Source organism: Pygocentrus nattereri, chromosome 2 (genome assembly GCF_015220715.1).
Source record: "Pygocentrus nattereri isolate fPygNat1 chromosome 2, fPygNat1.pri, whole genome shotgun sequence".
NCBI classification, from domain to species: Eukaryota; Metazoa; Chordata; class Actinopteri; order Characiformes; family Serrasalmidae; genus Pygocentrus; species Pygocentrus nattereri.
In genome coordinates this window covers 53,084,132-53,108,288 of record NC_051212.1, presented here as the reverse complement: position 1 = coordinate 53,108,288, position 24,157 = coordinate 53,084,132, and the positions used below count along the sequence as shown (strand labels likewise).

General features: G+C 43.0%; 2 protein-coding genes across 4 annotated transcripts; both read right to left on the bottom strand.

Moving 5' to 3' along the window:
• Positions 1-859: 859 nt before the first annotated feature.
• zgc:55943 (uncharacterized protein LOC406337 homolog) lies at positions 860-15,671 on the bottom strand. Of its 3 annotated transcripts, none has more exons than XM_017703420.2 (6): positions 15,501-15,671; positions 8,584-8,722; positions 7,253-7,338; positions 5,954-6,018; positions 5,119-5,179; positions 860-4,794 (listed from the first exon to the last, which is right to left on the bottom strand). In XM_017703420.2, the coding sequence occupies exons 2-6, from the start codon at positions 8,672-8,674 to the stop codon at positions 4,756-4,758; spliced, it is 342 nt and encodes a 113-aa protein (XP_017558909.1). In that variant the 5' UTR covers positions 8,675-8,722; positions 15,501-15,671; the 3' UTR covers positions 860-4,755. The 3 variants fall into 3 exon arrangements, with proteins under 3 accessions (XP_017558909.1, XP_037387838.1, XP_017558910.1); XM_037531941.1 differs by lacking the exon at positions 15,501-15,671 and adding an exon at positions 15,245-15,369; XM_017703421.2 differs by lacking the exon at positions 15,501-15,671 and adding an exon at positions 14,927-15,048.
• A 678-nt stretch (positions 15,672-16,349) lies between these two features.
• Positions 16,350-22,161, bottom strand: imp3 (IMP U3 small nucleolar ribonucleoprotein 3). Its single transcript, XM_017703352.2, has 7 exons — positions 21,779-22,161; positions 20,407-20,514; positions 20,184-20,258; positions 19,187-19,266; positions 18,753-18,804; positions 17,496-17,568; positions 16,350-16,802 (listed from the first exon to the last, which is right to left on the bottom strand). Exons 1-7 carry the CDS (start codon positions 21,913-21,915, stop codon positions 16,776-16,778), a joined length of 552 nt encoding a protein of 183 aa, XP_017558841.1. The 5' UTR covers positions 21,916-22,161; the 3' UTR covers positions 16,350-16,775.
• Positions 22,162-24,157: the final 1,996 nt, after the last annotated feature.

Genomic DNA, 24,157 nt, shown 5'->3' with positions numbered 1-24,157 from the left:
AATTTAAGCTGCTAGTAAAAGGCTGGACCCCCTTTTGCCTTCAAAACGTTCCTCAGAGATTCTGGTTGGTTATTTGAGTTCCTGCTGCCTTTCTATCATCTGGAACCAGTCTGCCCATTCTCCTCTGACCTCTCACATCAACAAGGCATTTTCGTCCACACAACTGACCGCTCACTGGATGTTTCCTCTTTTTCTGACCGTTCTCTGTGAACCCTAGAGATGATTGTGAAAATCCCAGCAGATCAGCAGGTTCTGAAATACTCAGACCAGCCCGTCTGGCACCAACAACCACGCCACGTTCAAAGCCCCTTAAATCCCCTTTCTTCCCCGTTCTGATGCTCGGTCTGCACTTCAGCAAGTCGTCTTGACCACCTCTACATGCCTAAATGCAGTGAGTTGCAGCCGTGTGATTGGCTGATTAACTATTTGTGTTAACAAGCAACTGAACTGTGATTGGTGGTCTCTCTTTACTCTGTCTACAAACTTGTTCATACTGACAGTGGTGCACTCCACGGTAGATGGTCAGTAAAAACAGTACTGTAACCAAAACAATGGTTTTAAGGTCCAGTCGTGTTCCTTAAATAAGCTTTACCCAGAAAAGAAGCTACGTATATTATACCTCTTCATAACCTGATGCTTTAAATCAGAACAAAAATAGCCTGGGTTCAATACAGGATGTGTGGAGCCAATACAACTTACCAATTTCAAAGGAATATGGTACAGTGGTCCACAGGTAAAGGTACTGAAGACGAACCCTTGAGGGGACCAGCCCAGTGACGGTCCAGTACCTTTTTTACTGGGTGTGCTGTGGGACTACTGTTAGAATCATGTCATAACAAGTGAAGGTCAAACCACAAGGTCAATGTTGAATTTTTCATTTTGGCAATATTTCAGAACAGACAGTATCGGGCACTTATCATACACGTGGTATGAGTTCCTAAAAGGAAAGCAAAGAGAACACGGTGGACAGTTTTGATGTCCAGTCGTTACAGTTTTGTGTTTCTTCACTGGAGCCTGACCGATATATCGGTTCACAGACACACTGGGCCGATCGTCGCTCTCCTTACAAAACTCTGCGTGAAAGAGGAACTTTGTAAGGGGAAAAAAGGTGCGAAGGTTCTTAACTTGATGGTAAAGTGGGGTCCAAAAGTCCAGACGACACTGAGAATCAGTGCTGGCTTTTTTGGTGGGGGGCGGCACGTTATTCCCTGTTACGTGGGAAGTTTTTAGAATCGTGAAAATCTTAAACATTTTTAGGTCACAATTCAAATTGAAGTAAATTTGTTTTTTTTGTTTTTTTTTTACCAAAACGTTTGTTTTTTTTTCCGTTAAAGTTCGTTTTCAGTCTCTGAAGTGGATTCGATCTACTGATCCGTGGCTTATAAACTTGGGGAGTCCAGCTCGAGTGTTTTACCTTTAAAATTTGAATAAATTTGTATGATAATTTGTAATAATGATCATTTGTAATTTTGTATTAAATTAGAAAGGAACGCGAACAGCATTTTCACCAGTGCTCCCAAACTTTTGGACCCGGCTGCATGTTAATGTAATCATATTATTATTCCATATAAGTCTAGGCCATTTTTATTAATCCATTCATAAAGGGCAGCTGGTTTTAGAGACGGTCGATATGTTTTATCATTGTCATACACGGTATGCATTACTGAACACAGGGCTGTATAGAATGTAAGATCAATAATAATCATTGTATTTTAGTTTTTGAATTTTCTTTATGTGACTATTTTTAGATGGTTCTTTAGCAAAGAAAACTTCCGTATAGAACCATGAACGCTCAAACAACCCTCGATTAAAGGTTCTTCGGATTAATGGAATCCCAGTTGTTACAAGCTTGGTTGTATACGGAACCATCTATACCACATTCTCCATCAATCTGAAGAACACTTTCATGATGCAAAGAACCCTTTAATCATACGATTCTTTGAGTGTTCACGGTTCTATATAGAACCCTTTGAAGCACAGTCTTTTTTAAGAGTGTAGCCCATTTTGTCTGCGTCAGAATATTGTGACGCGTATCGAGTATCATAATTTTATTTAGGTATCGTGATAACCGATTTTCCGGTTTTATCGTCCACCCCCAGCTGGAATTTTCACAGTGTGTTACAAACGTTGGTTACCAGGTTTGGATGAGGGACGTTATGGAGAACGAAGAAGGCCTTAATTAAGCAACTAGCCGTCAGAGACTGACGTGACTGTGTATATAATCAGCGATCATCACTCTAATAGCAGCTAGATTTATGCATCAGTTCCAGAAATCAGTCAGGCTCTAGTTTTTGCACATTTGAAAGCAGTGAATGGACAGCTGCAAGAAACAGGGGCACTTATATGTAGCCAAAAGTTGCTGTGCGTTGTGCTAATAGTACGTTTCTCTGTTTAAATCAGATTAAAGTCTGGTCTGCAAGTTTGCCAACAGATTCTGCGCAGCAGAGGGACCTAAGAAGCGAGTGTAGCTCAGAAGCAGTGAGTGTTGAGTGTTTCGACGGCTGTTTGAATTCACCGCGTGAACGAACCAGTACGTACGTGCTCAGTAGGGATGCACTGATGTGGGAACTATGGGCTGATGCTGCTATTCGATATTTTCCAGGGGCCGTTTTACAGAAACCTCAACACTCGGAAATCTGATCTGTTGAGTCGCCATGACGACTTCAGTTAGGACTGAAGCTCTTAACTCCAGACAAGAAAACAGCACCACACAAACATCCTAACTAGACTAAACCTCCTAAATCCAGCCCTAGCTTTTAGATTACCTAAGAAGCGAGTGTAGGTTTAGTCTAGTTAGGATGAACCCCAACAGGGTCCTAACTTCTGTTTAAGGTCCGTTTCTCTGGTTCTGAGGCTGAGTCAGGCAGCGTCGTTCACTACCAGCATAATGAGCTCCTTTTATTTCTACCGTAAAACGCGGCTTTCACTGGGAGATGATTTTCTTTTCTAACTGCGTTTTAAACATCTCGGATGCTGCCGACTCAAACGCCGCCGCCCCTCTGATCACCTTCCTGTGTTAATGTTGGTGATGAAATATTACAGTGATGGTGGTGAAAAACGAGGAGACGGAGCTGAAGTGTCTGCTTATTAGGAGGAGTAGCGTTAACGCGCTCAGCTAAAGCATTTGGGAAATGGAGACTGAAACTGAGGAGCGGCGACGCTCTGATAAACAGCAGGGGGTGCTCTCACAGTATTCACAACCTTAAAGTATCACTTTATTTTTGTTTGACCTTTCTTACATCAGTAAAAGGTAGCTAACGTTAGCTATCTGGCTAACTTTCCTTTTTTGATTACGCGTTTCATGTTTCAGCTGTGCGTATGGTCGGTTGCTAGGTAACAGGCATGGCAGTTGATTGTCCACTTCGATGGAGTGAATTAAGATGCTGTAAGATAAGACTCCTAAATCAGGATAAGATTTCCTTCTGTTATACAAATTTGTGTAAAATCTCATCTTGACTGGTCAGATCTTAAGACGGGGGGGGGGTTGTAGGAAGTTTCTGTAATACGGCCGCTGGTATTTATCTGATGATGCACTCTGTTATTTATGAGATCCAGCCAGATTATAAATCACAAAGAAATATAATATTTATTTGTAGGGAGTTAAAAATGCAGTGAAATGAATAAAGTACAGATATTCTAGTCACAGTAACCCAGCGTGGCCTGAAAGTTCTGCTCTTCTGGGGACAATAAATACCAGTTTGAAATATCGGTAAATGCTGATGCGATTGGGGTATCATCGTGCATCCCTACTGCGTAGTGTCTGATCTCCTCCGCTGGACAAACGTTCTGTTGGGCAACTTGCATTCGCCAAGTCAAGATTGTGAATCTTACATTTGACATCTAGCAGATTTGTAATATTCAACCATCGATGCACTACAGAAACACGGAAATATGCATTTGAATCTACATGACGTCATAACGATGCTTTGTAACTGGTCCCTCTAAACACGGTTATGCTAAATGCTATATTGTCCATCCATCGGTCATTCAGCTATGGTGAAATCCAAGAGAGCATCCCATCGAGTCCTAAAAAGAAACTAACCAAGTGCGTCGCCCCCCTAACAGTCAGAAATAACAGCACTACAGTCCTGAGCAGTGTTACACTTAAAATAAAAAAAATTGTTGTGAAAAAAGTAAAAAAAAAAAAAAAAAAGTTTGTATAACAAAATCAAAAATGAACAAAAATTACCAACATATAAAAAAAAACACAGACTCCTGGAATGTGAGGAATAGTCCGCTGGAGTCCATCTGCTCAAGATCCGTCACCAGGCCATCCGAACGGGCGCAGCACTTCACATGGCTTTTCCTAATCTCACACTTTCATTCTCGTTCTCAGAAGACGTGGCTATTTAAGAGGGAGCGTAACGTCCATCCCTGCGTCTTCTTCAAAAGGCTGGATGAAAAGACGTCCAGGCCAGCCTGTGCGATGGCTCAGTCCAATTCCTTTCGAGTCTACGAGCAGGAGAAGGCTTATTTATGGGCTGGGGTAGCTGTAAGGCAGGGGCGATAAAGGACAGTCCGTCGGAAATCCGGTCCGTGTCCTGGTTCCTTTCACCTCATCGGAAGTTCCTTTCCTTGCCAAGACTCACCTAACCTGTGAACCCCACCGTGGTAAAAATGTAAACAGGAGAGAATCCGGGTTCAGTCTGGCACGTGGTGTTTTCTCTTGAGGAACAGGAAGACGAGGAAAGGAGCGATGTGAGGAACTCCGGGGCAGGACGGGTTCTCCGCTGGGCCGAGCTGAGCAGAATGGCGCTATGTGACGTCCTCCTCTTCAGAGCAGTAGTCCCGACCCTTTGTACAGAAATCAAAATGAGATCGCAATGTGTGAGAAGCATCTGGAATATAACTATCATTATTAGTCTACTCCTGCTGGGATGATCAAGGCTGGAATCGGCAGATTGTTATTCCGAACAAGCAAATGGCGATTTGGATTTTGGCCAATCAGCGCTGCCGTTTCAGGAGGTGTGTGCACTCATGCTGAATAAACAATGTGATTATGAGGACTTCACTCTAGCAGCCAAAAAGACGTTGTTTAGCTTCTAAACCTGTTTTGTTTGAAATATTCTGTTAGTTTTACAGGCCTAAACGAGACCAGCACAACTGGGTGTAACTCACCTTCTCAATTTTCTCATCCAGCATCCTGAAGAACTCCTGCTGGCTCTCTGAGGAATGGATACTAAAAAAAAAAGAAAAAAGAAACACATACATATATATGTGTGTGTGTATATATATATATATATATATATATATATATATATATATATATAAAAGTGACCCTTATTAGTCCCACAATGGGGAAATTCCGCATTTAACCCATCCATGAAGTGAAACACCACATACACACTAGTGAATACACACACACTAGGGGGCAGTGAGCACACTTGCATGGAGCGGTGGGCAGCCCTAACCACGGTGCCCGGGGAGCAGTTAGGTGTCTTGCTCAAGGACACCTCAGCCATGGATTGTCGGTGCTGGGGAGTGAACCGGCGACCTTCCGGTCACGAGGCTGGTTCCCTAACCTCCAGCCCACGACTGGCCCAGAAAGAAACGTCACCATATTATGCGACCGACTTAACGGGAGTTGAACCGCGGATGTCTTGATTCCCAGTCAGACACGTAAACCATTAAGCCACTGACCCGATAATATATATATATATATATATACATACATACACACATATACACACACACTTTGGGTGGGCTGTTTCTTTTGGTCCATTCATCATGAAATGAACACACTTTAAAGGGCAAAAGGAAAATTGCCATGCAAGGTCTGACAGCCACCAAAATACACACACACACACACACACACACACACACACATACACACACACACACACACACACACACACACACACACACACACACATATATATATATATATCTTCTTCTCTTATATTTCAGTGCACAGACTAAAGTTCATATGATGCATGCTGTGTTCTTCACTCACCTTATTTTATTAGTGTTTCCACCGGCATCTTTGTGTTTACCTTTGTGCAAAAATGTGCTCTTCTCCTGAAACACAAAACAAAACTGACTATGAACATTCTAGAGCCCACGGGTCACGCACAAGGCCGGAGGGCCGGATCAGGTTCACGACACAATCCGATCCTATCAGCCTGTTTCACAACGTGCTGCACTACAGTCCCCAGCATGCACTGCAATGTAACGTGTGCCTTTGACTCTGGTTCCCCAAAAAGAATCTACGGGACAGTGGCTACACCTCAATTCTACACAGTTCCACAGCAGTCGTATCACCAAACACATTAGCTGCATTTCAGCTGCAGTTCTTTCAACATCTGCACCAGCAGCTCAGAAACTGAGCCGAAGTATCACTGATCTTGTGGCAAAGAAAGGATGCCGGGGGTCCAAGTTCAAGCAAACAGGTAGGCGTAAAAAGACTGAGCTCCTGGGGTCATTTAGGAAATTTCAAAGTTTTCATGTAATATTTCTACTATAATTAGTCAAATCTATAATAAGGCTACTACAAGTGTCTATTACACTGCTGAAGTTCTTGCATGGCCAGTTCAGGTTACAGCACAACGTTAATTAAAAATGAAATAAAAAATAATCTCAGTAAATCTGGGGGCCAGTTAATATGACCCCTTGCTCTAGAGGGTCACGAGTAGGAGAGACAACGTCTTTTATTCGAATATGATTCTTTAGGAAACGACTCAGTGCATCAAATCCCACGACACCTTCAGATTAAGGCGTTCTCGACTCCCTTGCAAATGAAAGGACAATATCACTGACTGTTTAATCTTCCCTTCATATTTTCTGCAGACACTCAGTGGTCTGGTGTGAAGTGGGTCACTGTAGACACAAATATAGCCATTTTATTTACTGCCCAAAACCACTAGTGAACCTACAGGTGTCTTCTGAGTTTATATAGCTTTCATACGGAACTTTGATGATGGTCAAATAGTGGGAAGTCTAAAAACATAGGTTTTTACCATAGAACTTAAATTTAAAAATGTGTTTTAGGCCAAAACCTTCTCAAAACTATCAACGTCCCAGGCATCAGGCAGTGTATTCATAACCGTTTGATGTAATAACTTTCTATGTGGGGGCTTTTAGAGGTGGACATCTGGTTCCTATCACCACCACTGTGAACAATTCTGACTCTAGAACAAAGCATTTCACACCAAATCGCTCAAAACGACTCCGTTTACATCTTAAAACTATGTAGAAACTGTGATTGGAAAACCGATGGAACTCCTCCTTAATAAACTGTGTGTGTTTACATTACCATGTTCTCCTGGTTGCGCGTGTTCATTCGCTCCTCCTCTCCATGCGCGTACTTCACCTTCTCAACTCCCTTCATTTTGTACTCATCTGAAGAGAAACACACCCCCCAACACACACATTCATTAGGAGACACAGCCTTAATCAACAACGGTCAATTCCCAAATTAGACACTTCAATGGGTTCAACACGGCTTTGATGTTCCATTAAGGTTGGTTGGGATTCTGTCCATCAGCTGAAGGTTATTTCGGTCCAGGTTCCACCGAGATATCATCGCCGCTTTCACAGGACAGGACTCTCGGATTGACGTGGAAAGGCTGACCATAAATGACAAGCATATGATCTTTTTTCTCCTCAGATGCGCTGCTGAATGGTGCTTTAAGGGTTCTTTAGTAAAGGAAATGGTTTTATTTAGAACCACGAGTTCTACACAGAACCATTTGCCTTCTTAAATTGTTCTTTACACGGTGAAATGGCTCTTCAGATTGAAGAAGTGTTGTAGATGTCGATGGCTCTACATGAAAGCATTCTGAAAAGAGAACCAAAAAGGGTTCTTCTGTCGTTATGAAGGTTGTAATAATAGAACTGTTCTGGATGCTATACAGAACCCTTTTCAAAAAGGTTCTATACAGAACCATCTACTACACATTTTCCATCAATCTGAAGAACCACTTCACCAAGCAAAGCACTCTTAACCACGCAAAGGGTTCTTTTAGTGTTCATGGTTCTATACAGAACTGTTTTCTCTAGTAAAGAACCCTTGAACAACCATCATTTTTAAGACGTTGATGCTGACTAATTGCTTTTCAGGTCATGAATAGAGCCACAGGAGAAAAGAACGTTTTGCAATAAGCGACTCTGAAAATCTGACTTTAAAAATACGTGACAAAGCCGAGCTCCACTGAGCGTGATGTGCCCGTTCCAACGAGCCCTGGAACGAGCCTTCAGAGAACCGGAGATACGGTCCCCGGAATCTCGCACATTTGCATCCTACTTAGACGCACCGTAGACGCCCTTGCTGAGACGCTCGCCCCCAGTGGAGGTCCCGAGAGCCACGATCTACAGGTCAGTACAGCGTGATGTGACCTTTCCAACAAGCCCTGGATCACATTCCGGGAACCGGAGATACAGACCCTGAAACCACCAGGCTCCTCACCTGCTGTCTTCTCTGAGGTTGTTGCCCATGTTGTTAATGTCATATTCAGTTGATCAGTGACTGTCGACATCAAGCTTAAAGCGTCAACACCGAGCAGTAAAGTCAACAAGTGGATGAGTCTGCCTGGCCACTACTGTTGACCCAACCATCACTGTAAATGACCAAAACGCAGGACTGACCGGAGAAGGCATCTCCATTGCTGTAAGCTTTGCTCCGCCCCTCTTCGTCTCCGGGTACGGCTGATAACGGCTTGGCAGAGGTGCAGCCCATCGCCTCACTGCCTCACCGCCACCTCCGGCATCGTACTGTCTACAGCACCTGACAGTGTCAGAGAGAAAGAAAAAAAGAAGTGTAAATGAGAAAACGAGAGAAAATGAGAGACAGCAAAAAACTGAAAGAAAGATAGTGAGAGAGACAGAGAACGAGAGAGCAAGACAGAAAGAGGGATAAAGTGAAAGAGACGGAGAAAGAATAAGTGTAAGGAGAAAGAAAGATAGGATGAGAAAGAGACAAAGAGAGTGAAAGAATGAGAAAGAATAAGAGAGAGAGAGAGAGAGAGACAGAGAGAGAGACAGAGAGAGAGAGAGAGAGAGAGAGTTAAAGAGACACAGGAGTTAAATAAGAGAGAGTTAAAGAGACACAGGGAGACAGTGAGAGAGAGAGAGAACAAAAAGAGAGAATAAGTGAGAGACAGAGAGAGAAAGAAGAGAGAATAAGAGTGTAAATGAGCGAGAGAAAGACAGACGGAGAGAGAGAAGCATTAAACTCCTGGTTCCTCCGTCTGGTTCCTATCACCACCACTGTGAACACTTCTGGTTTCTCTAGAACTGAGCGTTTCACACCAAACCACTCAGACTGACTGTTTACATCTCAACCACTTAATCACGGAAAATCATGAAAAGCTTCCCTTTAAAAACTGATTTACTGCGCTCTTGTATTCCTTGTACAGTCGAACGCGTACAGGAGGAGGTTTGTCCCGAGTCAGAGAGTCTGCATCCCCAGCCACCTCTCCTGTGTGACGTCACCTCATCAGCTATTGTCCAACGTGAGTCTAAATACGACACCGGATGCTCTGTTACAGAGGACAATGGCCAACACGTCACCAAACTGTGGCCTATTTTTGGAACGAGGCAGCTCAGGTCTCATAGTATTCACCGACAAGCAGAGCTGATGCTCAGTTACCAACCGAATACTGCTGATACACATCGAGCCGAGCCGAGGCCTAGGATTCAGTCGCTGCGCCGATCTGCCGAACAGGCCAGTGTTAGGGACAGGTCGGCAAACAATCAGACACCGGTTCCAGCTTAACCCCGGATGAATCAATCAGTCAAGACATGTTCGCTTCTTTAGTTTTACGCTGGAACTGCGAGGCTGACGTAGCCAACAAGTCAAGCTTATCGATTAGCTTTAGTCGTGTAAAAGCACACATTCTTAGATCAGAGCACGGTCTAGAAATCTGATTAGGAAATCTGATAAAGAGGCTGGATTTTAGCTCAGTAGTCAGATTTCTCAGTGTGAACTCTTACTCTGATTTCTTTCGGATTTCTCAGTCTGAGCATGTGGGAAAACTGACGGCGGCCCCGGAAATAAGCGAGACGAAATGAAGGATTTAAATATTCATCTTCTAGATGATCCATCCATCCATCCATTTTCTTAGCCGCTTCTCCGTCAGGGTCGTGGGGGGTGCTGGAGCCTATCCCAGCAGTCTTCGGGCGGAAGGCAGGATACACCCTGGACAGGTCGCCAGTCCATCGCAGGGCAGACAGACACAGACAGTCACTCACACCTATGGGCAATTTAGCACGTCCAACTGGCCTGACTGCATGTCTTTGGACTGTGGGAGGAAACCGGAGAACCCTCTTCTAGATGATGTATGTTCATATTTTCAGGTAAACTGGCACGATGTTATATATATATATATATATATATATATATATATATATATATATATATATATATATATATATATATATATATATATATATATATATATATAAAGCCACAGCACGTAGTTTTACGATATGTTTACGTCACGTCTTCTTCTGAGTTTATTGGCCGGTTGTAAAGCAGAAATCTGATTACCATCTGACTCTTGTAGACCTGGAGTTTCCCTCTGATTACTCAAGTGCATGTAAACGTGTTGATCGGATTACAGACAAAATCAGATTTTCCACAGTTATCCGATTACTAAAAGCATATGAACACATTGTATACGGCCGGGCAATATGACATTGTTAGTATTACCAGTTATGTCTCAATACAGTTAGGGGTGGGCGATATGGACACTCAAAGAACCATTCGGATGCTTAAAGGCTTGTGTCTGAAAGCACCGCAGGGAAAACGTCTGCATTCGGTGTGAAAGAAGCTTTACACGTCAGATTATTGACCTAATAATTCAAATAATTAGGAAATGACAGAAAAATATTTTGATCTGCGTAGCTTTTCACAGACCAATCAGATATTTTGTAAATGTCACACCTGACGCTACTCAGCCAATCAGATCTGTGCATTATGATGAGCGCTGAGACTCGAGTGAGTGAGTTCTGAATGTTCTAGATACATCACTGTGAATAGAACTGTAGTAGGTTCCAGCTGTAGGAATGGTAAACAGCGGCGGCAGCTCTAAGCCAGGACTCTTTACTCAAAGACTAATTGAGTGCATTAAATAAAGGCAGAATTTGTCAGTAATCCGAACGTTGCGTTTACATGCACTTGAGTAATCGGATAATGGGAAAACTCTGGGTCTACATGAGTCAGACGGTAATCAGATTTCGGCTTTGCAACCAGCCAATACGCTCGCAGAAGATGACGTGACGTAAACGTAACGTAAAACTCAAAATTAACACCACAGCTTTTTATTAAAACATCACGTCGCTTTACCTGAAAATATGAACAAACACCATCTAGAAGACGAGGAATATTTACATCCTTTATTTCGTCAAGCATGTGTCTGGTTTCAGCGTCACTCCAAAGTGTCTTGATGCGTCTCGCTGCTTATTTCCAGTGCCGCCGTCTGTTTTCACACATGCTCAGACTGAGAAATCTGAAAGAAATCAGAGTAAGAGTTACATGAACTGAGTAGGGGCAGTCGTGGGCTGGAGGTTAGGGAACCGGCCCCGTGACTGGGAAGTTGCCGATCCCCAGAGCCGACAGTCCATGACTGAGGCGTCCTTGAGCAAGACACCTAACCCCCAACTGCTCCACAGGCACTGTGGAATGGGCTGCCCACCGCTCTGGGCAAATGTGTTCACTGCCCCCTAGTGTGTGTGTATTCACTAGTGTGTATGTGGTCTTCATGGATGGGTTAAATCCAGAGGTGGAATTTCCCCGGTTGTGGGATTAAAAAAGTATCACTTAACTTAGTCTGACTCCTGAGCTAAAATCCAGCCTCTTGATTGGACTTCCAGACCTCACTCCGACCTCAGAAACTGGAGTGTGCTGTTCATATGACCACTTGAATAATCAGATAACTGCAGACATCCGATTTTGATTAGATTATTAATCGCTCCAGCAGAAATTAGGATTATTGGTGAAGTGTTTTTTTATGATCCACAATACACATACATGGTCATAATTTTACAATTTTTAAAACCGGTGGGTCCAAACCGCACTTGGTCATGTTCTCCATAACGTTCATATTCCATAAGCTCCATTAAGAAGCTGGGCGTCGTGTGAGGCTGTAGCTCTTCTCTCCAGTCTAATAGACGGTGACATCATTTTAAACCCTTATAATAAAAGAAGCTGAACTCAGTTTGTTTTTCTACTGAAAGTCGACCCGTTTTTCCCCAAATCTGGGCTCTAAACTATAAACAGACGGCGTCTCTTCAGTGATCTGCTCTGGAAACATCACTTTTAGAAAACAACACAAAGAGCGTCGGAGATTTTTGGCCTTCAGCAGTAAATTGTAAGCATGTAGTGATGTGTGGAGATCATAGAACACACGTTCTGTTAATTTGAGGGGAGATTTTACAAGAATAAATAAATGAAATAAAAATGTACATTTATTTCATGCAGTTACTGAATAATTCACCTCACGATGTGAATTTGAATGGACAAACCAACATATACCCACAAGCATGAGAGGTCAAACAAAGGGATGGTTTTATTAAACCGAGGGAACAAATTGTTAAATTGGGGAACATTTAAGCCTCCGTGTGAACCAAAGCTGGCCTATAGACTCGCCGGCCACTGGCAAAAGGTTGGACACCCTTTTGCCTTCAGAACTGCCTTAATTCTTCGTGTCAGACTTTCAACAAGGTGTTGGAAACGTTCCTCAGAGATTCTGGTTGGTTATTTGAGTTCCTGTTGTCTTTCTATCATCTGGAACCAGTCTGCCCATTCTCCTCTGACCTCACATCAACAAGGCATTTTCATCCACACAACTGACCGCTCACTGGATATTTCCTCTTTTTCGGACCGTTCTCTGTAAACCCTAGAGATGGTTGAGCGTGAAAATCCCAGTAGATCAGCAGTTTCTGAAATACTCAGACCAGCCCGTCTGGAACCAACAACCACGCCACATTCAAAGCCCCTTAAATCCCCTTTCTTCCCCGTTCCGATGCTCGGTCGGTCTGCACTTCAGCAAGTCGTCTTGACCACCTCTACAGGCCTAAATGCAGTGAGTTGTGGCCGTGTGATTGGCTGATCAGCTATTTGTGTTAACAAGCAACTGAACTGAACCTAATAAAGTGGCCGGTGGGTGTAGGTTCAGTGCAATAAGGGTCCGGTCTGTAAAAGAGCGTCAGCCAATAAAACAAAGCCAGACAGCGGCCTGTTATCTCCATCAGGGCTCCTGTGTACCTGTGACCTTTCTGCCCCAACACTCCCACTTCACCCCCATGGAACGTCTGATGGTGAACGATGAGCTAGAACAGGTAAGAGGAGCAAGACGTGAAGCCCTGCAGACTTCCGACACAACCTGGGGGAAAAACTGAAGATGCCCCTCACTATCACAGGAAACAGGGGGTCAAGAGGTCAACAGACACTATTTACTCCAATCCACTGGCCCTCCAGACGTAGCCCGAGTAGGATGGACGGGTTAGAGCATGGAATACTGGAGCTTTTCCCGGATGAGCTCCGTTGAGTCCGATGACTGGGAATGACTCTCTGAGCTGAATTGGTTCTGACTGAGAAGCTAAACTCAAAAACGAACTGGAGTGAATCACGAAAAAGAAAAGCTGAGATTCCAGACGAACGCACATCCGCACCCGGACGTTCGAGAGAACCACAGCAATGCTGAGCTGAGTTCTTTAAGGGAACCCGGAGTCCTATTTATAACCATTTCATGGTTCTTTGCCTGATGAAAACGTTCCCCAGATTGACAGAGAATGTGTTTTATATGGCTCTACACAGCACTAATAAGGGTTCTTCTACACTCTTAAAAAAAGATGGTTCTTCAAGGGTTCCTTAGTAAAGACAATGCTTCTCATGAACGCTCAAAAGAACCATTTGAATGTTATGGAGAACGTGCTGTAAATGGTTCTATGTAGAAACCTTTTGAAAAGAGCTCTACGTAACACTAAAAAGGGTTCTTCCACACTCCTAATAAAGATGGTTCTTCATGGGTGCTTTAGTACAGAAAATGGTTCTATATAGAACCATGAACACTCAAAGAACCATTTGAATGTGATAGAGAACGTGCTGTAATTGGTTCTGTATAGAACCTGTATAAAAACCTTTTGAAATTGGCTCTACATAAGACCAACAAGGGTTCTTCCACATTCCTAATAAAAATGGTTCTTCAGTAAAGACAATGGTTCTATACAGAGCCATGAACACTCAAAGAACCATTTGAATGTGATGGAGAACGTGCTGTAAATGATTCTGTATAGAAACCTTTCTATGTAAATGGCTCTACGTAAGACCAAAAAGGGTTCTTCAACACTCCTAATAAAGATGGTTCTTCGAGGGTTCCTAAGTAAAGACAATGCTTCTATATAGAACCATGAACACACAAAGAACCGTTGACATGCTTAAAAGGTTCTCTGCATGGTAGAACGCTTCTTCAGACTGATGGAGAACGTGTTGCACATGGTCCTACAGAGAACCATTTTGAAAGCGGTTCTATGTAGCACCAAAAGGGTTACGCTACTGTTGCAATGTCAAGCTTGTAATAAGACAAGAACCCTTTTTGGTGCTAGACAGAACCATGTACAACAATCTGAAGAACGATTTCACCATGCAACGAACCATTTAAGCACAAAATGGTTCTACATAGCTAGAACGCAACATTAGAACATTCTCTTTACTAAGGAACCAGGTCGTAAGAGTAGCATATTCACTGCTCTTCGGAATTTTCCGCTCCACCTTAAACCGCGCCGTTTCCACTCTAGAGCCAGGACACGCGAACGCAGCAGGGGCTGCATTTAAGGTGGAACGGAAAATTCGAACTTCAGCTTCGTCCACAGACCGCTGTTGTTTTTCCATTGGCTGGTGGCAAAACACGGCCTAGTAAGGCGGTACGAGCCGCACTAAAGCAAAGCGAAAGAAAAAGAGGTTTTAAAACCAAAACACTGCTTTTACCCCAGATTTACACACAGACTTCCGACCGTGGTGGATTCTGATACCGCAGTTTCGCACGAAGCTCAAGTCAGCTTCTTATTCGGCTCTTCCCGTTCCACCTTAAATGCTGCAGAACACAACTTCTGCGCTATTTAAGGTGGAACGGGAAATTCGAACAAGAAGCTGGCGAAGAGGCGGCGCTAACGCAGACAAATAACAATAGAAATGGCCAACAAAACAGCTATTTAGGGGACGTAACGTAACAGCACTGAAACGAGGACAGACACGGGGTTAACCGCTCCACATCTGGGCTGCTCGGAACCGCCGGGCTGGTCCTACCTTTGTGAAAACCTGATGTTTATGGTCAGCGATCAGCGGCGAAAGCGGGAGCGAGGAGCTTCGTGTCCTGCATGGAAATCGCAGCCAGGCATTAGCAATCGAGCGAGAGAACAAAGACGCAGGGGGTGCCTTATTCCACCCTGGACGCTTTTCGGCGAAACAGCGGCGGCCGGTTATTGTAGTTTCATTTTAAAATAAAAACAAGGTTTGTTGAATAAAATAACGCTGCGGTCGGTCGCCTAGCCAGCAAACTTACCGAGAACGTGAATGCGTCCCTGTAGGTTTGAACAGAAGCCTTTTGTAAACAGTAGTGATGCGAAGCTGGTCGATTTATGAATCGAACGTATTCAGACAGTAAAGGTTTAAATGGTTAAGGAGAGTTTAAAAAAAGCCACAGAGCGCTGAGAAACCACAGTACAATCTAGAATAGGAACGCTTAGAGTGGGGCAGCAGCGCCCTATCGGAGAGTATTGGATGTGACACAATGGCTGGGATTGGCTGTTGAGATATACATTATATATACACTTTATTTACTGTCCACTTTATCAGCTCCACTTACTGTATAGCTGCACTCTGTAGTTTTACAGTTACAGACTGTAGTCCATCTGTTTCTCTGATACTCTGTTACCCTGTTCTTCAGTGGTCAGGACCCCCATGGACCCTCACAGAGCAGGTACTATTTGGGTGGTGTATCATTCTCAGCACTGAGAATGGTGCTGGTGGTGGTGTGTTAGTGTGTGTTGCGCTGGTAGGAGTGGATCAGACATCAATCACGGTGCACGGTTTACCATGTCACACGCTCACATAGGATTTTATTCTGACCACCTTGTTTCTGCGCTCATTGTCCACTTTATCAGCTCCACTGACCGTATAGTTTCACTCTGTAGTCCATCTGTTTCTCTTCAGTGGTCAGGACCCCCATGGACCCTCACAGAGCAGGTACTGTTTGGGTGGTGGATCATTCTCAGCACTGCAGTAACACTGACGTGGTGGTGGTGGTGTGTTAGTGTGTGTTGCGCTGGTCTGAGTGGATCAGAAACAGCAGTGCCGCTGGAGTTAAACCCCTCAGCGTTGTTATGGTGATGTGAATAACGCCCGACAGAAATGCGTTTCTTTTTTATTTTTTCAGCTTTATTACTTCTTTCTAGTTACTCCTCCAGCTGGACTGCTGGCAAACCAGCAGCTAAGATGCTGGAGTATTAAAAAGATGAAATACACGGCGTGAAAGTGAAGATTCTTCACCAGCTCTACACTTTCTGTTACAAAGCAAGTCCCTGACAAACGAAGATCTACCAGAATGACTCTTCTCAGTGGAAGTGGATATTAAACATGCGAGATACTTTTATCTCACGAAGCAACGCAGTCACGCAATTTGCCATCACAGAGGTTTGTAAGGTGGGGATAGAGTCACGTTCGTGACCGTCCACACTGCATCTGCCTTTCTTCCGCATCATTCTGCTGAGCGTAGATCCAGAGCGGCCCCTGAACTCTCCTTCGGCTCTCAGGATGGACGACTCCAGATCCGACAGCTTTAAACCACAAGATCAAAATCGTCGCGCTGGGGGAGAAAGGAAAACACAATCCATGATTTATCCCATAAGCTCCAGAGGACCTCAGCTTTGGAGCCAGGCTATTTCTGCTCCAACAGCCTAGAACTTTGTTTGAAGGCCTAAAATAGTCTGACAGGGCACAGTGGCCTACAAACTACATGCAAGATGACCAGACCTTTGCACATTTCAACAGTCAATGCACAGCATTCGGCCTTAAAGGGGAACTGGAGTCAGAACTATTCACAGTGGGGGTGATAGGAACCAGACGTCCACCTCTAAAGGCTCCTCACAGAAATTTACTACATGAAGTGGTTATGAATTCACTGCCTGATGCCCGAGACATTATGGCGAACGTTTTGAGAGCGTTTTGAGAACATTTTGAGAACATTGTGGTCCCTCCACCACCCCGCCAGGTTTCAGACCATTTAACGTCATCAACATTACATACAAACTCAGAAGACACAAGTAGTGTTCACTAAATAAAAAGGCCATGTTTGGTTCCAATCATCAGCGGACGTCTGCTTTGATAGGCAACCATTTAACAATGATCCACTGGATCTAACTGGCATTGGCATTTCAACAGAGTATCCCGGCAGTTTGATGGGATTTGCCAAGGCACGAACGCCCCGTTTTGGACAAAAGTGACTTGGAGAAAGCCCAGAAATCCCATTAGCATCATCACAGCGTGCAGCACTTCGTACCTCCTCATTGTAATTCATGACATGCTGTTTGATCTTGGAGGAGTCCACCCAGGTCACAAAATCCTCCATATTCCTGTAAGAAGAAGATCAGGTGTCGTTAGTAACCAAACAGGAATTTACAACTTGATCCACTCAAGATCTTTATTGAAGGTGATGCTAAAAAGCTAGAACCAGCGACTCTTCCTCTGGAGAAACCTCACTCGTAGAGACAAAATGAAATTTCTGATTATTTATATATGCCAAACAAAGTCATTCAGAGTGGTTTGATGTCAAGTGCTCGATTCTAGAGAAACTTGCCGAGTCGGTGATGGTAAGAATCAGGGGCCGTGCTACAGAAAATTCTTATGTCTGAGATCTGCTTTGTTGTCATGGCAACTTCAGGTAAGACTGAAGTTAGGACAGAAGATATTACGGAACAACAGTTCTTCAATCTATAATCTTATTTCCAGATTAGAAAACGGTCTTGAACACTGAAAATGGTGCCTTGACTTGTGTTTATTTATCTATTTTAACAGCGATTAAAAGCCCACCATCCCCTCTTTTTACATTCGGGTGTTATTGTTTGACAAAAACATGTTAGATAAAATATTACAGCGATGGTGGTGGACGGAGCTGAACGTGTGTCTTTATTAGGAGGAATAACGTTTGGGAAATGGAGACTGAAACTGGAGACTGTACTGCTCTGATAAACAGCACGAAGCACTGGCACGACATTATTAACCATCAGTTCATCGTGCTTTAGTTTTATTTGACCTTTTTACCTCCGTAACAGTAGCTAACGTTAGTTGTCTGGCTAACTAACCTGATTACATGTTTACGTCTCAGCTGTGCACATACGGTGGGTTGCTAGGTAACAGACATGACAGTTGATTGTCGACTTCAGTCGAGTTAAGTTTCTTAACTTGAGATGAGATCATTTGCTGTAAGACAAGATTCCCAAATAGGAAGTTTCTGTAATACGGCCGCTGGCGTCCAAAGCGAATGCCTCTAAAAGGCGTCCACACAGAACACTATTGCATGGAACGGGCATGAATACTTTGCCTGATTCCTGCAGGTTTATCTCACGATAGTTTTGTGATGGAAGATTTTGGCCTAAAACATTGTCGCCGTCTAAAACAACTAAATCGGTCATTGTCCATGTATGTTCACATCAATAGAAATGGGCATTAATAGCAGGCGCGAATGCAGCCTAAAAGTATTTAAGTGTAGCAAATTCTCCAAATGACTTAAAACTGATGAATATAAGTTAGAACTGACCTTGTGACAAGAAAAGCAGGATCTGTGACGATGTCGGGTCCAACACGAATATCTGGCATACAGTGAAGGAACCGCGATAGTTGCAGGACTGAAGACAGTTACAAGGTCTAATGACTTCGGGCTGGGCGATAATATATATTGTGACTAATTATGTCACAATACAATACAATGTACTTATACATATCACCCTATAATAACTTGCGTAGAAATTTAGCAAAAAACCCTGGACTTGCCCGTTGGTCACTAATAATTACTTCAGCCCTACAGAATCTGTATTGCTGCCACATCTGGGACATTTTCAGGCCTTGTTCTCACGGTCATATGTTTATGTAGCCCTGAGCTGCCAGCCTCTTATTATTAAACAGTGTGACAAGCGACACGCCTTTCAAACGAAAGACGGAACCCGTCCTATAAACGTGGATTAGGAAGGATACGCCCTTGCTCAATGAAAGTGATGGCGGTCTTCAAGTTCTGAGCCATACGCAGCTTCAACATGACAGAGGGCAGCCGCCTCCTACAGGACAGAGATGAGAGAAAAGCCAAGGAGAGCGTTGACAGTTAGGCAAACAAACACAGTCCATATAAAAACCCCCCACACTGACACACACAGGGTCTTTTTATATAAGAAAACGTCCTTCACACGTCCTTATTAAAGAAGGCCGAGAGGAAGACGTCGTGTTCTGAGACACATAAGCTGGACGTCCGTCCCACCGCCGTCTTTTAAAGATCAGAGCATGAACTTCGTCTCCTCTGCAGACCAGTTTCTGCTCCGCCGTGTTGAACGGTATAAACTCTCACTGTGACGCGACGCACATGCAGAACGGACTGAAACTTTCCGATAGGGAATGTAATCGGATACAGACGTTTACACGGATATTATTCTTCTATTTAACTGATTATTTACAGGATTACGCACCTCGCTCAGTCAGAGATTGTAATCGGAGTATCCTCAATCGGACTAGATTATTCCGACTGAGGTGTTTACATGAACGTACTCTATTCTAATTGAGCCATTTGACTATTTACAGATTCTCAGGCTGCATGGAAACGTGGCTAATGTCTGTGGTGGATCGAGGGCCAAAAAGACAGAACAATGCACAAATTAAGACGGAAGCATTTTCAATTATGTTTTGTTAACATTACAATATATTTTGGCACTAAAATACTTCACTAATACAATTTTTTGTTATATACACACACAACATAAAACGTGTCTGTTCTCCCATTAAGTGAGGAGGTGAGGTTATATCTTCGACACACCACATCAAACCTCCTCAAATTTCTGACCTTGAGCTGCGCTGAGATTCCAGTCGTATCCCTGCACTATATCGACCTCTACATTACATTTAAACATACAGGTGCCCCAAGTTCTGCTTCCTTGCACCAACATCACTTTATTTCCATGACGAACTAAACGAAAAGTGCACTTACCTACAGAAAGAGGACGCGGTGACTTTATCTGCGAGAGACAGGTTCTGTTTGGTGGGGATCAAGCCAACACTGTAGCTGTTAATGAGAGAGATACTTATCAGAGCACATGTCCACCTCATGTTCCTCTCCCAAGATGTTCTAATGAACCTGATCATTTTTCAGTCATTGCATAGTTTAGGTTTAAAGGGATCTGTCCTCTTTTGGTGTTTAAAACGGAACTTACAGTTTCTCCAGTAGCTGGGAGGTGCTTTGAGCTCTGAACCCATCCTTCTCATCCAGGTCGCGTATTTTCCGGGCTACATCTCTGATGTTGCGACTCAGCTTGTTGTACCTGCAAGAAACACCATCACACCTGAATTACTCACTGAAATCGATAGAAAGGCTGCAGCATCCTTCACGACCATGACCACGGCGATTTATCAAGATTTCGGCATAATTCAGTGGTTGTGATGTAAACATGTAAACACGTCATTCAGAGTGGGTTTGGTGTAAAGTGGCTTAGATTTCTTCACAGTGGTGGTGATGGGAACCAGGGGTCGCCATGACTACAACACAAATATAGACATTTTATTTACCAACCGGAACCATGAGAACCTCCACATGCCGTCTTAACCGTTTATATGTAACGTTATCAATGGTAAGTAGAGGCAAATCTGAAATGATGCCTTTAGTCTGTAGGGACTACTTTACCTTAGCATGCCTTGAATGTAAGCCTGAATAGATTAAGAAAGGGAACCACTTTACTCTTGTAAAGGCTTTTTAAATTGTTTTAATAGTCAATAATTAATAATGAAGAAGCTTTCTAAGGGAACTATTTTGCTTTACATGTATCTCTCTGCAATGAGTTGTTAAAAAAAAATCATAAAACAACGTTGCAATGAATTCATAATCATTTAATATAATAACTTTCTGCAAGGCAGCTTTTTAGAGGTGGACGTCCGGTTCCCATCAGCAACACTGTAAGCTATTCCGACCTGACACGTTTCTCTAGAACAGAGCATTTCACACCAAACCGCTCTGAATGCCTTCGTTTTCCTTCTTGGCCGTTAAATTACAGACTTTGTGAAAATTTGGGTGGAATTCCCCTTTAAAGGCCACGAGTTAAGAGAAATGTATTATATTAATATATATTAGTTGGTGGCCTCAGTATATTGATTCATGGCCTTAGTGAGTTGTGGACTCAAAATATTAACTTGGGGCCTCAATATATTGATTCATGGCCTTAGTGAGTTGTGACCTCAAAATATTAACTTGTGGCCTCAATATATTAATTCATGGCCTTAATGTAGTCATTTTTTGGCCTCAATTTAATAAATTGCGGCCTCAATATATTAATTAATGGATTCAGTATATTAATTTGTGACCTTAAGGTTGTAATTTGTGGCCCCAATATAGTGAACCGTGGCCTCAACATAGTAATTCGTGGCGACGTCTTATTAAAAATAATCACCAAGTCATCTTAACAGCTTCGTAGTAGCACAAAGCGGTTTTACAGGAAGAAGAAACGGGAATCTGAGGTAAATTCAGTTTTTCAGCTGATACATTATGAACATCACAAAGACTCAAAACCATTAAAAACCATCAGGACTCCTCACTTAGTGTAGTCCTCTCTCTTCTCGATGTGGTATTTCCTCAGGATTTTCACCTCGTGCAGATTGTTGTCCACCTCCCAGTTAATGAAGTCGACTTTCTTCAGGAGCTTCTGCTCATGAAACTTCAGCTTACGGACCATTTTCACGAGAAAACCACAACAAAAACCAAAACAAGGCCCGTTTATCACCCACTGACCACGCGGTGCTCCCGTCTGACCAGCACCCCGGAAAACCAGGCAAAATAAAAGTCACGTAAAGTCCCTGTTTAATCAGGAAAAATGTTAAAATGACCGATTTTAGCCCAAATATAAACCCCTATATTAGCTCACGTGTAAGGGGCTGTCCAGAACCTCACTAAACACATGGCTTAGTGGAGAAACGCAACGCTGTGCTCTGAAACACTGCCTCCTAGCGACTCGGAGGAATTCTGTGGACGCCCGTTTCCGCCAGTGGAAGGTGTACGTCATCATAATAATGAGAAGGTTTTCCATAATTACGACTTAGTATCTCATAATTATGAGAAAGTGTCTCACAATAATGATTTTCTTTTTTATAAAGAAAAAGAAATACCATCCACAAATACCATCCACTAAAATCCCTAAGGCCAATTTTTAAAAAGCGATGAAGAAAGTAGAATAACAGGCAGAGGTGTAAAGTTCAGGTCCAGAAAGTCCAACAGGCTGGCTTCCCTAGTTAGATCACACAAACCGCAGAGCTGTCCAGGCAGTTGGAACAAAATACCAGGAGGACTATTAACAGGATCATGTCACCTAGGCCTAGAAACTGACCTATAGCTATGGGCTACATTATATTTATGGCATTTGGCTGACGCTCTTATCCAGAGCGACTTACGATTTAATCATTTTACACAGGAAGGCCAAGGTGGTGTTAGGAGTCTTGCCCAAGGACTCTTATTGGTATAGTGTAGCATGCTTGCCCTGGTGGGGACTGAACCCCAGTCTACAGCGTAGAAGGTAGAGGTGTTATCCACTACACTATACAACCACGGGTTGTCGTTATAATTTTTACATAAATGGTTGCAACTGTAACAAATGCAGATTCAATGCAGACAAATTCCCTCTGGGATTAATAAAGGATTCTGATTCTGATTTTGATTCTGATTGAGAGACAGTTGTTTTAGATTAGATTAGATTAGATTAGATTAGATTAGATTAGATGGCCATTGTGTAGAGCACAGGTACAGAGCCATTGAAACGCAGTTAGTAACTAACCAGAGGTGCAAATACAATATTATTTACATAAAGTGCAGCAAGAGCTTAGAGTGGCAAAAAATATAGACATGCAAATGAAAATACAGCGTACATATATACAGAGTGGGTGGAGAGTGTACAAGTGTAGGTAGTTTGCACTCTGAGAGCAGCACACCGCTGCTGTCGCAACAAAACCTTGTATCTCCAAAGTGGTGACTTTACAGGACAAGGAAAAAACATGCATTACTTTCAATGTAAGTCAATGGAACCAGACGTCTTTCCAAGTCATTTTAGGCCATTTATTTTTGTCCATCCTTCAAGAAATGTACACACAATGTGAAGGCCAACATCCTTTTCCAAATTGTGTCAAAAACTGAAAATTGACAAAAACTGGAGATACAAGCTTTTGATCCAACAGCAACGATATGTAAAAGATAAGCACGCAGAGTAAACTTGTACAGTAACTGCTGGCGCGAATATGAATACTGCAGTAATAGGCTGTGGAAATATGAATAGTGCAATAATACTAGGACATAAAATGCATAAACAGTCCACAGAGTTATAGCTTGGTTGCTACACAATTCCTTCTAGCAGCATTGCATTTTAACGGTATGTTAAACTGCTCATAGCCGTTTAATGGATGGACTCAAAATATTCCAAAGATTTGAGAGATTCAGTGTCATCAGGGTCGTTTTCGGTGAGCTGTAGGGGAGATGTATATCTGTCCAGATAAAGGCCTACAAAAATGTAGAGCTTATTGTTTTGACGTTTATGGCTTGCCTGATCTTGTTCAACAGCAAACCAAATTGCTTCCCTGAAGGAAAACTAGAGTAACTGGACCTGACGGGTAAATTAGCCTACGTGGCATACAGCTTTCAGCGTTCATCAGTTAAGACGAGGTGTTTATTCAAACCTGTTTCTTTCCTTCTTTGCAAAGCGTCCAGTACCTTGGGCCCTTTTTTCTGGCCAAAAATCAAAATGTAACCGTTGCTGTTGTAAACAAGTCTACTCGCCTCCCACAGTGGCCTCATAGTAGTCTCTACAGTGAGGTGTCAGGGTTAGAAACTAGGAAAAGACGGAAAATAGAGAGGCAGTAGCAGTTGTGAAAGGTTAACCACAGGGATTCCCACTGTATGGCTGTTTTAAAACTATTTTTAATTCATTTTATTAG

Coding starts and splice junctions, on each gene's coding strand:
- zgc:55943 (XM_017703420.2), bottom strand. CDS start 8,674: ATGGGCTGCACCTCTGCCAAGCCGTTATCAGCCGTACCCGGAGACGAA. Junction 7,339..8,583: donor CAATGGAGATGCCTTCTCCG/GTCAGTCCTGCG, acceptor GTTTCTCTTCAG/ATGAGTACAAAATGAAGGGA. Junction 4,795..5,118: donor TGGATGAGAAAATTGAGAAG/GTGAGTTACACC, acceptor TTCTGTACAAAG/GGTCGGGACTACTGCTCTGA.
- imp3 (XM_017703352.2), bottom strand. CDS start 21,915: ATGGTCCGTAAGCTGAAGTTTCATGAGCAGAAGCTCCTGAAGAAAGTC. Junction 19,267..20,183: donor ACCGCGTCCTCTTTCTGTAG/GTAAGTGCACTT, acceptor TCTGTCCTGTAG/GAGGCGGCTGCCCTCTGTCA. Junction 17,569..18,752: donor CCTGCTTTTCTTGTCACAAG/GTCAGTTCTAAC, acceptor TTCTTCTTACAG/GAATATGGAGGATTTTGTGA.